General features: G+C 39.2%; 1 protein-coding gene across 1 annotated transcript; it reads left to right on the top strand.

The window, feature by feature from the left end:
- Window positions 1-285: 285 nt before the first annotated feature.
- Window positions 286-1135, top strand: LOC131057845 (uncharacterized). Its single transcript, XM_057991988.1, has 2 exons — window positions 286-455; window positions 546-1135. The coding sequence occupies exons 1-2, from the start codon at window positions 306-308 to the stop codon at window positions 933-935; spliced, it is 540 nt and encodes a 179-aa protein (XP_057847971.1). The 5' UTR covers window positions 286-305; the 3' UTR covers window positions 936-1135.
- The last annotated feature ends 14246 nt before the right edge of the window (window positions 1136-15381 follow it).

Raw genomic sequence — 15381 nt, 5'->3', positions numbered from 1 at the left:
ATGTTATAATATACACGTACATCATTAAAAAACTGTATAATCCATTCGAATCTTGTGTCTACTTGTGATGTTTTAATCAAGTTTTATACAACGTGAATTTTGTGTTGCCACGTTTAAAGAAAAGGATTTGACATCCCATCAAATCAAACCTATCGTGATTCCTTATCTCAACCCCGAAGCCGCCATGAATGTGTGCCTAAATACCAATCCTTGGTGTCATATTTCAAGACTCTGCAAGGCTTACTATGTCTAGAAACACTAAATCTGATGAAGCGCCGGCAAGAATGAATTACATAACTGAGAAAATGAAATCAAGTGATAATCTCGGAGCACTGAAACGCATAATTGAATCTACAAAGAGGGAAAAACCAACGGTTGCAGAGAGGCTGAGAAGAAACCGAATGATTTATTTCTGTGCAAAACTCGAATCTCTCATACCAACAACTCTTCCAAAGGTAACAATTACAATCCCATTTTTTCGAACTTTCTTCAATCAAAGACCATCTGAGTAATTTCCTTTTATTTCTATCTGACAATTGATGTAGGCTGACAGAAGCGGTCTACTGGAGGATGCTGGCAATTACATTAAAGAACTGCAAGACCAACTGAGCCAACTGAAGAGAAAGAGAGAGTGTTTTCAAGCAAAGATACATGAGAAAACAGTGAATGCAAGAATAGAGGTCACTAAGATTGATGTGGAGGTTAAGGAAAGGGAATCTGTAATTATCATCAGTAGCATTAGAAAGCCGAAGCACTTTTGGAGGGTGATTATGGAGGTTGAACAACAGGGTCTAGAAGTAAACATATCACAGTTTTCTTCAAGCGACATCTTTGTGTATCTTTACTTCCATGCCTTTTTCAGTGAGGGTGTGAAAGAAGTTGACCATGCTCAGCTACAAAATTCTCTAAAAACCAGGCTATTAGCTGTATATTAGGCCTTCATAACACATCGTTTCAGTCCATATTACAGTGTTTTAGATTCAAACAGGTAATCTCCTGGGTGGTAGGAATGTGTCCTGTGATGGATGAGAATGAGACCTCCACTAGAGCCAGTGTCACAGATAAGTCTTTGTTTGTGACTCTAGCTCATTGGTGGGCCATGGTTGAAAGAGCATGTCTTTTATTATTAGCACGTTACCGAGCAAAAACATTATTATCGTACGTATGTATGTCTATTTTAAGTAATAGTTACTTGTTTGATTTAAATAGTTCATTAATTTTTTTTATTATATTACATATTCACTCTGATCATTATTAGTCTCTGCATCAGTAGAGATGCTGTAAGATTTGCAATGGACATATTCAAAATCTTTATGATCACAGTGCATCTTTGATGGAAAGCGATAGTTAATTTATAGTCAAATTTTTAATGATAGAAAATATCATATAAAAATGTGGTTCAAAAGGAATCTAGAAGAGGAAGAATTATATTATATTTTTAAGGTTTTCATGTCTATTAAAAAATGGTTCTAAAGGCTTTTAGTAGAGGAAGAATTATATTATATTTTTAAAGTTTTTATGTCTATTAAAGTTATTTTAAATATCTTTATTATTGTCAATATAGTAAATCTAAAATAGAATGACTTAAAACTTGTCTTAGTTTTGTTGTAGATTAATAGTAATCCATGTAATAATCGAATAGATTGAAGACATATTTAGTGAGTATAATAATATGGATTGACAACGAGGTTCTTCACAGGGTTTGTTGGTTAAGTGGTGGTGTTGTTGTTACCACCAATTTTTAAAGTTTTGTTGGACCATTGTGATCGTAGGCCTGTGCCTTTGCTGATCCAATGTGGCCATGGGTTTGATCCTCAACCTTGTTAATTGGGGATGAGGCCCCGAATTTGTGACCTCACATATTCATAGCTCCAAGTTAAAAGCATTTCACATGGTGCTAGAACATTTGTCATGCCAACATCGCCAATCATGTCAAAAAGCTTACTAGGCATTGAAGAAAGAAGGATTCAAAGAAAACATAATGAGAAAAAATAATTTATTATAAAAATTGAATGTTGCATCTTTCCTCCAGATAGTGATCAACCCTTATTTTGATGATCTTAGACAACATAATCGTGGATGGTATGCGACAGTAATTTTTAGTGATGATGTATTGATAGTCCAATAAAATATTGAAATATTTCGCAATTTACCTTAAAATTTGGTACATATAAACTAAGTATTGAATAACGGTTTAGTTTCCCAAATAAAATAAGTAAATGCTATGCAAAATATAAAGTTTTATTTAAAATTGACACATTTATTAAAATTTCTTAAAAAGAAAAAATTAACAATCCATAACAAAAATTCTAATTTTCTCAATTGAGATCCTATGGAAATATAATTCTTCTATTTTATGTTTTGACTTGAGACCACATCCACAATAAAATCTAGGGAAAAAATAATGTAAAAAGAAATAATTGTAAATAAAAATTTTAAAAAATCATATAAAATAAATCTTATATTATAATATTTTAACAACTACATGTTTAATTCTTAGTCGCAATCCCCCTTCAAACATTTTAAAACTTATATAATCATTAATGATAAATTTTGTGATAGCTTCTCAATTGTCCATACCATCAATCCTCCCCTTTCATCTTTCATCGATACCCCACATCAACTTGCCTATTCTACTTTATGATAGCTTCTCAATTGTGCCTTCAAAATGAGCTGAAATAAAAGGATCATCAAAATAAAAAAGGTCAAAAATGTTTGAAGGAGGGTTGAGACTAAGAATTAAACATGTAGTTGTTAGATAATCACAATACAACCCTCCTTCAAAACAAGCTGAAATAAAAGGATAAACAATACAAAATAAAATCACAAGGACAATAGCTATAATTTCAATTTTTTTAAATTTTCTTAATTATGCTATTTAATTTGGAAATTAACTTTTGTTTCTCTTCAAAATGAACTGAAATAAAAGGATCAACAATACAAAACAAAATCCAAATTACAAATGGACGATGACAGTTGTGCTAGAGAAAACCAACAAATGTAACAACAAGAATGCAAGCTAAGGATATTAAAAAGTAGCATTTGTACTTTCATTATTGGTTTCTAGATAAGCTACAATGTAGAGATGTGTATTCTATTTATAATCATGATACTAGGTTAAGAAACATAATAGTATGATTAAATAATCATCTCTCAAAAATATTACTTTAACAATTGCGCAAAAGTGTGTTATGGAATGTGAGGGGAGGCATCTCATTTAATAGATTTATGAATCTAGAAAGATGGAAGGGCAAGATGTAAAACTGAATGGATGGATAGGTTGAGTATCATGACAACTTTTACAAGGCTGAGGAATATCCAATATCAAAGGAAGGGATTGCATGCAAAAGTAGGATTAGATGAGGAAAGGCACCCGATTTCATATGAGGTAGAAAGGCTAAGAATGGTCACCTGTGTATACAAAAGGTTGCATGTGTGTCAGGTAAGCTAACACGTGTGGTAGAAAAGAGTGGTATGAGTTGGAATTTTCAAACAAAGGGGGCCATGGAATGGATATAAGTGGAAGTCAAATATAATTTTGAGAGGGCATACTTACTTTTCTGAGTAACGAATGGGATAAGTTAGCATTCTCACACATGTGTGAGCATGGGTGAGATTGGAGACATATGGAAAGAAATGAACAAAAAATATTTTAATCCATATAGATGAATTTAATGGTTAGGATTATAAAGATAATATTACTGGTGTATATGGTGAAAATGGATAACAATAATGACAATATTGAAAGGCTAAATGAATCCAACCACAAAACCCTAGCCTAACAATCAACAAAGATCCACCATAACATATGAAGATTACCTAAGACAATGCAAATAACACGAAATCACAAAGATTATACCATCACATGTCCAATAGGGTTTTGATCTCCATTCTTCCTATCTCCATTGATCTTGCTTGATATATTTTTGCTCTCAGATTTTATGTGCACAAGAGCTCAACAAAGAATGGAATGTGGTTGCAAGTAGGATCGTAGTGTAGTCAAGTCTTCACGATTAGTCATTAGGGTTTGATAATGAAGGAAGCATCTCCTTAAATAGAAGACACAATATGAAATGGAGGGATAAGATTGAGAGGTGTAAAAAGGAGGTCGGCTAGGATTAGAGGGTAGGTAAAAGAAATACCAAAATAATGAAAGAGTTAGGTAGTGTAGGAATTAAGAGATGAATGACATGTGTCATGTGTAGAAAAAGCTAATGAATTAATTAAATAAATAAAGATTTACTTAATTAATAGAAGAAATGGGATAATTAAATAAATAAAATATTTATTTAATTTAGGAAAAGGATAATTTAAATAAATAAATGTATTTATTTAAATGAGAAATAAGGCTAGAAGAGGATAAATGAATTAATTAAATAAATAATAATTTATTTAATTAATAGAAGAATTAGGCTTAGATAATTAAATAAATAAAATATTTATTTAATTAGACATGACAATTTTAGGTGTCTACATTTTGCCCCTCTTTGAGACAATGCGGCTTGTCACGTTGTTTCAAAGAAGATAAGATGAACTGACACAAAGTTGCCCCAGAATGGGAATAATATGCCCCCTTGAGAGATTGGATGAGAATGTCTGAAAAGATTGCAGACAATCTCTCGATAAGAAAGACGGGATAGAATGGACTGACTGGATAAAGTGACAAAGTCACGGGATGAAGAAGACTGACTCGGGAAATGAAGGCCAGGGCTAGGGTAGGGTATAAGATAGACCACGGGCAAAAGACATCCTCATTGTCACCTACACCTTCACGAGACCATAGTGCAGAGCAAGAAAAGAGCAGCAGCAGTCAGCAGTGATGACTTTCGTGCATAGATTCGACCGTGTTCGCTGATTTCAGAGACCAGCAGAGGCAGGAGAGCTGGTAAGTACCACCAAACCTCCTCGTACTTTGATGCTTTCAATTTTTTGTCATTAATGCATGCTAGGTAGCAATAAATGCGCTTAGGAATAGGGCACAAAAAAGTGCAAAAACGTGAAATCGTGTCTGCATCGGTGCCAGGCGCGTCTGTGTCAGTGCCAGGTGCATATGCGTCTGAAACCGCGTTTGTGTTGCATGCGGGCGCGTCTACATCCTGAAGGGGCGTTTGTGTTCCAAAGTCGCGTTTGTGAGTAATTTAGGCACGTTTATGTAAAAAAGGCGCATCTGTGTTGTGTAGGCGCACTTGTGCAGTCTATAGGCGCGTTTGTGAGGTATAAACGCGTTTATGTCTAAAAATGCAAGGTTTTGGTCTTCTAGGTCAAATCGGCAGTTCTGTGATGAACATACGCTATCGATTGGATAAGCTGCTGAGAGGATACACTCAAGCAAGTCCTCTAGGAAGACTAGGATAGATCAAGGCACTTTGTGATGAACAGTGAGTACCAAGATAGAGTACTTTGTGATAAACAGGGAGTACCCAAAGTATGAGCAGCACTTTGTGATGAACAGGGAGTGCGAGATGTGAGTAACACTTTGTGATGAACAGGGAATGTCACACACGTAGTACTTTGTGATGAACAGGGAGCACTACTAGGATAAATAGCAACATTTTGTGATGAACAGTGAGTGTCACTAGGATAGATAACCATATGTATCTAGATAGCAAGTAGCATTTTGTGATGAACAGTGAATGCCATGATGACTGACATGATCGATTGGTTGTCTGACTGTAGGAGTATTTGCCTATGCTAGAGTCACGAGAGAGATTCCCATCCACACAGAGATTGCGACCGGAGTTGTCATTTCAGGATAGAGCTGCTATCGAGGAGATGGGCCTTAGACATGTATTATATGTGCCTGAGTTTCGGGCAAACATGGGTTTCCTGACTACGCTGGCCAAGAGATGGCATTCTGAGACATGCACCTTTCATTTGTCGATGGGGGAGATGACAGTGACGCTTGAGGATGTCTACAGGATATTGAGGATACCGATTGATGGAGAGTTGATTCCATATGATCGAGATGGAGACAGGGAGGCTTTGAGACGGGTGTTCCAGGATCCCGGGCTAGAGATGAGAGCAGGACACGTGGCATGGGACACCATGACTGCGACAGGGTTAGCTTTACCAGCTGTGATTGGAGGAGCTATCAGTGGATTCCTATGTCCAAATAGGGCGACACGGGGGTTGGCAGTGGGCTGGGGAGGAGCACTGGAGATATTGGTGACTCAGCACACCAGATATGCATGGGGTCCATGTGTTTTGGCACACCTGTATTATGAGCTTCACCAGTTCATCTACCATGGATCAGTGGGATTGGGCTGTGGAGTGACACTTCTGCAGGTTTGGGCATATGAGCATCTACCTATCACACGGCCAATACACTTCAGAGGCAGAGGTCATGGATAGAGTTTTGTGCATCTGTATGATATGATCACTTCGCAGCCTCAGATTGGCAGGTTAGAGCATTGGCGGCGAGTGATAGATGACATTGATGTAGTCATCTGGAGGCCGTATCTGGGATGTGAGGAGTGGGAGGATGACGCAGTGGAGCTTCCTTACACCTTCTGGAGCCGATATCTGATTGGGCGGATGCCCTATATACTGGAGAGACAGCTGGTAGACTAAGTATGTAGACAGTATGGTAGGATCTAGAGGATGCCACGAGGCTCGGGTATGTATACCCGTACAGTTAGGGATCAGGCGTAGTTCGGGCCATTATTATCATATGATCAGGCAATCACACAGCTGGCAGAGATGGTGCCCCTACCCTGGAATATGTGGCAGAGTATACAGCTTACTGGGCAGAGCATCCATTCCCTCAACTGACAGATCCAGGGGAGCTATAGGAGGGAGATGCAGGAGGAGATGATGATGATGACGGTGGGGGTGATGGAGGTAGAGGCCGACGGAGGTGGAGGGGAGTAGTTGGGGAGAGGAGGGTGGCACCTCGGAGGGAGGGTGGATAGGAGAGACAGGCCCAGGTGGTGAGGAGTCGCGGTGGATTGTCCCTGCAGGTACCAGCAGCACAGGGACAGAGACAGGGACAGGTGCAGGGACAGGTGCCAGTACAGGCACAAGGACAGAGACAGGTACAGGTACAGGTACCCAGGAATGCACAGAGACAGGTACCTGTTCAGGCATCAATACAGGTACAGAGGTAGGTACAGGGGCAGGCACCCACAGAGGGAGAGCCACAGGCTGAGGCAGAGGGTGGGGATCTAGAGGAGGATGAGCTGCTAGAGCTGAGGGAGATCTGCCAAGGCCGGGCAGACGAGATCCAGGAGTTGGAGAGGGAGAGGGATCAGCTCAGGATGAGGCTCAAAGATACTGAGCGGGAGAGAGATCAGGCTATCCAACACTATACAGAGGCTAAGACAGCGCTGAGGGCAGGGAGGCAGGCGGCGGAGGACGCAGGAGTAGGCTACGCATATGTCCTGCGAGCCGAAGAGGAGATCGCCTACTGGAGGGACCTGTATTATGGTGTTGTGCCAGCAGATCAGTGGGCGAGGAGCTTCCATAGACCATCACGTACAGCGATAGCTACGGGAGGGAGCCGGAGGAGACAAGCATCGAGTGGTCGGGTCATGGGTCCTCCACCACCACCAGACAGGCAGGGTGATCCTAGAGCGGGTCCTTCTAGAGCTCAGACTCCATCGAGGCCAGGCGGCTCTAAGGGAGGGAGTTCATCATAGCCATAGAGGGCTCCCTTGTATCAGTATTTGTACCATTTTTGTATTGTAAACACCTGCGGGTGATTGTAGCCATATGATTTTTTTGACATCATTGTATCATGACACTTTTGATTATATATGTGATGATTCATTTTTGCGGTAGCTATATGCATGTGTACCTATGTGATGAGATGTTCTTATGTGATGCTTATGATATAGATGCAAATATATACATAATGCAATGTAATATTTTTGTTCTTTTATGCTATATATGTGATGCATGATGCAAATGTGAATGTATGTAATGCAAATGAATATGATGATGCAAATGATTATTTACATGATGAAAATGTAAGATGTGCTAACATGTGTTGTATGCAGGATGTGCTGCAGTTGTGATATCTATATGTATGTATGAAATTCTTATATGTGGTAATGCAGGTGTAACTACATGAAATGCAAATGTTTTTGGTGTGTCATTTTACTCAGTCATGTGATAGCAGGCTACACGGACTCAAGAAGGATGATGGAAGTCAATCAAGAAAAGGAGATGAAAGACAGAAGATATGAACGTGAAAGAGCTTCTTGTGCGTTATCATCATTGAACTTTATTATGGCAAAATAGGTTATGACAATCGAGGCATATGTTTGACCTAGAAAGTCATTGTACCCGTTTGCATGGAGATAAGACAGTCACAAACAAGGAATGCCCCAGTTCATACTAGACTCACAGTGTCCTCATATCCTCGGACAAGTCAGAGCATTACTAAAAGACAATCCACAGACAGCAAATGCAAATAGGTGATGATACCCCATCCTCGCCTTTCTAGTCAAAGACATCCTGGAGATAGAATCTCTAGTCAAAGACATCCTGGAAAAGCTAAAAGACATGTCACCAAAAGATAAAATCAAAAGAAAACCAAGACTCGACACCAACATCCACTATAGTCCTCAAGTTTAGTGTCTCTTGTCACTTGTATAAGTCGAATTTTGATTGTGATCACAATGTGTACTTTCACAGAAAGGATAGATAGCACTGAACCATAATGTTGTCTGAGTCTGTTGAAAGATTTGATTTTGTTGAAGCCCATTGTTGCTGCTGTCTCATCTGAAACTGACTGAATCCATGAAACTGATACCTTATTGTGGAGAAGACGAAACTTTATTGTGGATCTGTGATGCAAATGTTGCTTTATTACGGACTGTGCGCGAATAGACTGAAGGAAGCTGGAAGAAACTGTACTCCTCGAAACATGTGGTGTTCTCAGTTCCACACCTATCACTAGACGTAGGATTTGCCTTAGCCACAGATAGGATCTGATTTATTATGGATGGAAAGAGAGGTTTTATTATGAATGGCTAACCAATCTTAGGTAGATCAATAATAAGCCATGATGGGAATGGTTAAGTTTATTGTGAGTGAATAGGTTGTGAGTGTGTGCAATGTGAAGGGTGAAAGTGAATCCTGAAGGAGGGAGGAGCGAAGTCTCTACGCATGGCGCTGGTGACCCAGTTTTCACCATGGTACTTGCCCAGGGCACCACCGAAGTGGTTTTCACCGTTGGATGAAATTATTTCTCTTTACTTTTTGGATTTTTCAATTTTTTTTTGGTGTCACAAGGCGCCTGTTTGCCAGGTTTTCACCAAGTAACGATTTTTTTTTGTTTTTATACTTTTTTTGTATTTTTGAATTTTTTTTATTTTTTTTTTGTATTTTTGAATTAGGATATTCCGAAGAGCTATGTGTAGAACCTATGAAGGTGCATGCTATTGATAGGATCCTCCAAAGGTTCACCTTCTGTAGTTGAGAGCTGATATGCCCCAGATCCATATACTGCTGTAATGATGTAAGGACCAAGCCAGTTTGGTTTGAACTTGCCCTTCTTCTCTCTGTCTTGTTGATTTTTAGGATTTTCTCTAAGAACCAAGTCACCTACCTCAAATGTGTGAGGCTTCACCTTATGATTGTAACTGCATTGTTCCTTGACTGAATGATGTGTAGCTTGAGTGATTGTCTTCCTTGATGAAGGAATTGAGATAGAATTACTAGTGTGTGGACTACGTAGGCCCATATGCGTGTCACCTAAAGAAGTTTGGGCATCACTGATAGAAAAGTCCTTTGAGGAAGCTCCATTAAAGGTCGATGATGTATCGCCAGAAGGGAATATATGTATGGAACAAGCGGATGAGTTATGAAGGCTTATGATTGTGAAAAGAAGTGAAAGTATGATAGCATGATGGAGACTTAGGATCAACAAGTATGCTTTTTGACTTGAAATTTTATAACTTTTGCCCCTATTTATTTTGGTATTAGGGGAGATCAACTCTTGCTCTTTTTGTTTCATAGAATTTTTATCCTTGACCTTGATTTTTGCAGAGTCCAATAGCTTTTGATTTTGATTTGGACTACAAGACTTTTCTTTATTATTGACTTTTAGATTTTTCTTTTCAATGCTTGATTTTTGATCCCCAATGAGTGAGGGCTTTTGTAATTCTTGTTGATCCAAGTCTGGAAGTGGAGTGGAAATGGAATGAGTGGATGATATGGTAAAGCTATCTGAGTTCTCAAGAGGGCTGGCGATATGCTCAATAGATTCTTTGTTGGAACCACTCTTAGGACTATTGATATCAAGAGTTACTTGCACCACTAAAGGATATTTGCATTTAGACTTAGTAGCCACAACACTAGGTGGTTCACATCCAATTCCTTGCAAATTATTTTTAGGTTGCTCCTGTTGACTGAATACCTTAGGAGATAGTGGGAGTTGCTCAACATGAAAGATATACTCACCACATCCCAGGTCTTTAATCTTGAACTTTTCTTTGATCTCTGCTTGTTTTGATGTAGAAGCTTTTAAGGATTCAGGATTCACATATGCCGATGAAGGAACAGCTTCGTGATTGACTGGAATTGTTATTTCTGACCAAGGTTGTAGATTGTTGCAATAATATGAATGGATTTGGATCCGCTTTGACAGTCACTTCAACTCCATTGTGTGGAAACTTGATGCATTGGTGATATGTAGATGGGACTACACTCATCTCATGAATCCATGGACGTCCTAGCAATATGTTGTATGTGAGATCAAGGTCTAGGACTTGACAAACCACATCCTTTGTGACTGGCCCAATTCTTAGAGGTAAGGTGACTGTGCCCTTGGATGAGCACTCTTCATCATCATATGCCTTGATGGTGATTTGATTTGTTGAATTCACAGCTTTATCAAAATATCCCAATTGTTTAATAGTGCTCAATGTACAAATGTTTAGACCTGCTCCTCCATCTATCAGGACTCGCTTTATTCGATGTTTGTGTATGAAGGCGTCAACATGTAAAGGTGCATTATGAGGCTGACTTACGGAGGCGTCATCGGCTTCTGTGAATGTAAGGGAATGCGGAATGGAAAGGTATCCCACCATGGCTTGAAACTGGTCCACGTTCAGATCAGTAGGAACGGTGGTATCTCTCAAGATTTTGTCAAGAATAGCTTTATGAGCGGGGGATATGCATAAGAGCTCAAGTATGGAGATGAGCGCGGGTGTCTTCCCTAATTGTTCTACAAGGTCATACTTAGGTTTGGTTGATGAAGAAGTGGTGTTTTTAGTTGGGGCACCTTGCAAAGTGATTTTACCTCGGTGGGTTGTAACATGACATTCAGAGGTAGGTTCAGAAGAAGATCCAACACTTTTTAGGACAATCTTGGGTCTCTCGGTAGAATTCTCAGACGCTTTGTCCTTGATGATAATAGTAGAGACGTAATTGTCCATTGAGATGTGATTGATAGTTGAGTCATAGTTGTAAGGTGCTCTAGTATAGTTGGCTTGATCATCTATGACTTTGGCTTTTCCCTTGTCATGCTTTGGGAATGGTTCTTTAAACATCTCATGTTCTTGATTGGATGAGTGTCCCTCAATCTCAATGTCACCTGTATCAATGAGATCTTGCACAATATTCTTCAGTCAATGACAATTTCCTGTCTTGTGACCCTTACTCTTATGAAATTCACAATACTCATCATCATTCCACCAATTTGGTTTGACCTTTGGTTCATATGGAGGAAAATCTGGAACTGTGATCACTTTGTTTGCCACTAGCTTTTTGAAAACTGATTCAAGTGGTTCTCCCAATGGGGTGTACTTCCTTCGTGGTTTAGAAGTTGTTTGAGTATTCACTTGATTGTTTGTAGAACTTGATCCTGAAAAGATGAACTTGGGTCTCACCGTGTTAGCATCAACAACACCATCATTGACTGTATTCTTGTTTTTATTCCAAAATCTTGGCTTGTCTTTTCCTTTGAAGTCATCTTTGTTTTCCTTGAATATCTTAATGACTCCTTGTTCAATTAAGACCTTTTCTGTTGCTAAGCCCTTTTCAATAACATCCTTAAAGGTGGACAAACAAGCTTTCCTTAAATCATAGCCAATATCCTTGTTAACGTTTTGAGTGAACATTTCTACCATTTGTTTCTGTGGGATTTCGCAAGAGCATCTGCTAGCTAGATTTCTCCATCTTTGCAAAAATGACGCAAAAGATTCACCCTCCTTTTGCTTAGTATTGCACAAAGTAGTGACTGAGATATCTATTTCTATATTGTAGGAGAAATGTTGAATAAATGCCTCTGCTAAGTCGCCCCATGACTTAATACCAGGAGGTAATTGAGAGAACCATTCCATGGCTTGATCGCCTAAGCTCTATGGGAACAACCTCATCAAATATGTTTCTTCTGCCGCTACCTCAATGCAGGCTGTGAAAAATTGTCGTATGTGTGCCTTGGGGTCTCCTTTTCCTCTATACTTGTCAAATTTTGGCATCACAAAGTGTGCAGGAAATGGAGGCATTGGGATGCTCTTATCAAATGGATAAGGACATATATCTCTCATAGTGTATGTTGGTTTTGATGTACTCATGTCCTCCATTTTCTTTTGTAGATCTCTGATTTGTTGCTCCAAACTGTTCTTAGGTGGCGATCTATTTCCTGTAGCATACCCTGTGTTTGAGATACCAATTTGAGGAGGAGCTTGTTGCATGTACGGATGATACTGATCATAGACATGCTCATATGGAGGAGGTCTATATTGATGCGGCATATAGGGAGCACTTGGTATAGCTTCATGTTGGGGTACCCCATATCTATTTTGTGCATATATACCATATTCTATAGGCACGTCATGTTCTATTGTGTTGCCCCCAAATTTGACATGAGGTTTCCTTATGTCCAAGTTTTGAGCATGTCTTTGATTATCCACTTGTTTTGATTGATCCATAGCTTGAACATGTGATTGAGCATATCTATCTACATAAGGCTTCCATAATGGTCTTCGAAGGTAAGTATCATATGTTTGAGCTTGTGTATGTGAGATTTCTGGTTTTTGAAGCAAAGCTGATGGTGATTCAGGTACCACATGCGGTCCTCTATTTCCTCCACTATTGGGTCTCCTTTGATTCATGTTGGAGTGAGTTAGTTGCGAGGGTCGGTTTTCCATAAGTTGAGACATGTCAAAGTCATGAGGTATTTTAGCTCCACTTTGTGCCATCATGTGTAAAAAGTATTGTCTATCCCTCTTCATTATCTCTTCAACCAATCTATTGAAATGAGGATTCATTATGGATTCTTCTATATCTGCTGATAGTATTGAAAAGTTGTCCACATTGTCATTGTGTGTAGCATTGTTGTTTGTCATGTCTGCATTTTCCACATTTGGATTGTTTCTATGAACATCCATGTCTGGTAATGTAGTGTGCTCAGGATTGAAAAATAAATCATTATCATACTCATAAGAACTCATGTTTGCGGATTCTTGAGCTTCTTTAGCTATTCTCCTAGATTTTTGAAGGCGGGTTTCAACCATGAACTAGGTGTTTGACCAAGATGTGAGAGACTAGATGAAAAATGGAAAGAGTATGGAAGACCAAGAGTTGTATGGAGTGTAAATGAATCTTGAGGTGTACTTGCAATGTCCAAAATGTAAGACCAAGTATGTAAGTAGTAGAGTAGGTGTGACTTCCAACGAGATGATAGTTTCTCTTGATGAGGTAAGCTGACCTTGACTCTAAGTAAGACCAAATGAGACCCAAAGGTAAGAAACCTTGATGAGGGACCACCTAGCAAAGTGTAGCTATATGTAGTATGTAAAAAGTATAGTGAGGACAAGCAAGTGACCTTTTTGACCCAAGTTTTTAGACAAGTATGAATGTAAAATGAGATGTGAAGCAATGATGGACTATATGAGACCCAAGGACAGGTTGAATGCTAGATGAAACCTGAAGAGACAACCTAGGAAGCTCAAGTATGCCAAAACTGATTTCTCTTGTTTGCTGGACTGTAAAAATTTTCAATCCTGGACACAGACGCTTCTGTATACTTCACAGATGTGATTCCCAGACACAGACGTGTCTCTGTTTGACACAGACGCTGTTAAAAACACAGACACTATTCTGTCCTTCATAGACGTGCTTAAATGACTCAGACGTGGTTAAAACAGACACAGACGCGTTTCTACAAACTTCGTGCAATTTTTCCTATTTGTGAAGTTGTTTTGTTGTGACCAAATCCGACTGTTTGACTATTTTTCGTGACAAGAGGACACAATGTTGATGAGGACTCAATGTTTGCAAGTGTTTTAGACTCCAAAAGTGTGTTGTTTGATGTAAAATGTTTTGCATACACTTGAAGACACAAAAGACACAATGTTTTGCTATTTGGTCTTGAATGTTTTGAATGTTTAAAATAAGTCAAGCACAATTCTTATGGCTGGCCAAGACAATAGTTGTTGATCCCACATAGGGTTTTACCCCTGAGGCTACGCTATTCAAAGCGGATACTTAGATGCTTGACCTCACTGGCTCCACCCTCGGCACTCACTTCTCAGGTCAGCCAAGCATCAGTCCCCATGAAAACTCCCCATGGCGAACTTTGTATCTCTACTAAGAACCATATGTGTGTGGGCCGCTACCAGAGGTCCGACCTCCTGCCTCAACAACTAGAAGGATTTGGGCTTCTAAAACAAAAAGGTGCTAGTAAGGGCATCCGCTCGTGTGGCCATACATGCGGCACTTTCAGCTCTATAAATATAGAAGGCTCCCAGCCAATAGGGGTTACGCCCTACAAAAGATCAAATAAATTTGATCAAACGGGTTTATGGGGAGACATAGTGTCGGTATGAACTAATCAGCACACGTTATTCATAGTTTTCACCATGAATACATTTGATTATAGTGGTTCAGATGAGGTGGGTTTTCCTCGCTACCACTTGGGTCGTTCTCTTCTCACTAGTAGTCCTAATGACCACACGGGAAGATAGGCCCTCTAAAGATTAAACAAAAAGAGCCTATTGCTCAAGACATAAAAGACAATGATTCAATTTTAGTGCACCAATGGAAGTGTTTGCTAATCTATGAAAACAAGACACACAACAAAATTTCAAAACCCTAGCTAAGGCCCTGCAACAAAATTTGTTAGTAGTTTGGGTTGTTTCAAATGATCACCCCTTCCTACAAGAACACAAGTTAGGTAAATTTTAGAAAACCCAAAAGACTTTGTGAAAGAGGGGCCTTCAACAAAAATGTTTTTGCTTCCAAAACAAGCTGCACAAACTTAGTTAGCTAGATCTGCAAGGGTTAGTCCAAAAATAAACTAGATCTAAAACCCTAAGTGCGAAATCCGAAAACTGAATCTATGAAAATTTTTAAAATTCTGAAATAGTAAAAACACAGATGCTGCTATACCAGACACAGACGCGGTTCTGTAATGCATAGACGCAGTCA

Source organism: Cryptomeria japonica, chromosome 1 (assembly GCF_030272615.1).
Source record: "Cryptomeria japonica chromosome 1, Sugi_1.0, whole genome shotgun sequence".
Lineage (NCBI taxonomy): Eukaryota > Viridiplantae > Streptophyta > Pinopsida > Cupressales > Cupressaceae > Cryptomeria > Cryptomeria japonica.
The sequence above is the reverse complement of the archived record's forward strand: the minus strand, read 5'-3'. Positions and strand labels throughout refer to the sequence as shown.

Coding starts and splice junctions, on each gene's coding strand:
- LOC131057845 (XM_057991988.1), top strand. CDS start 306: ATGAAATCAAGTGATAATCTCGGAGCACTGAAACGCATAATTGAATCT. Junction 456..545: donor TACCAACAACTCTTCCAAAG/GTAACAATTACA, acceptor CAATTGATGTAG/GCTGACAGAAGCGGTCTACT.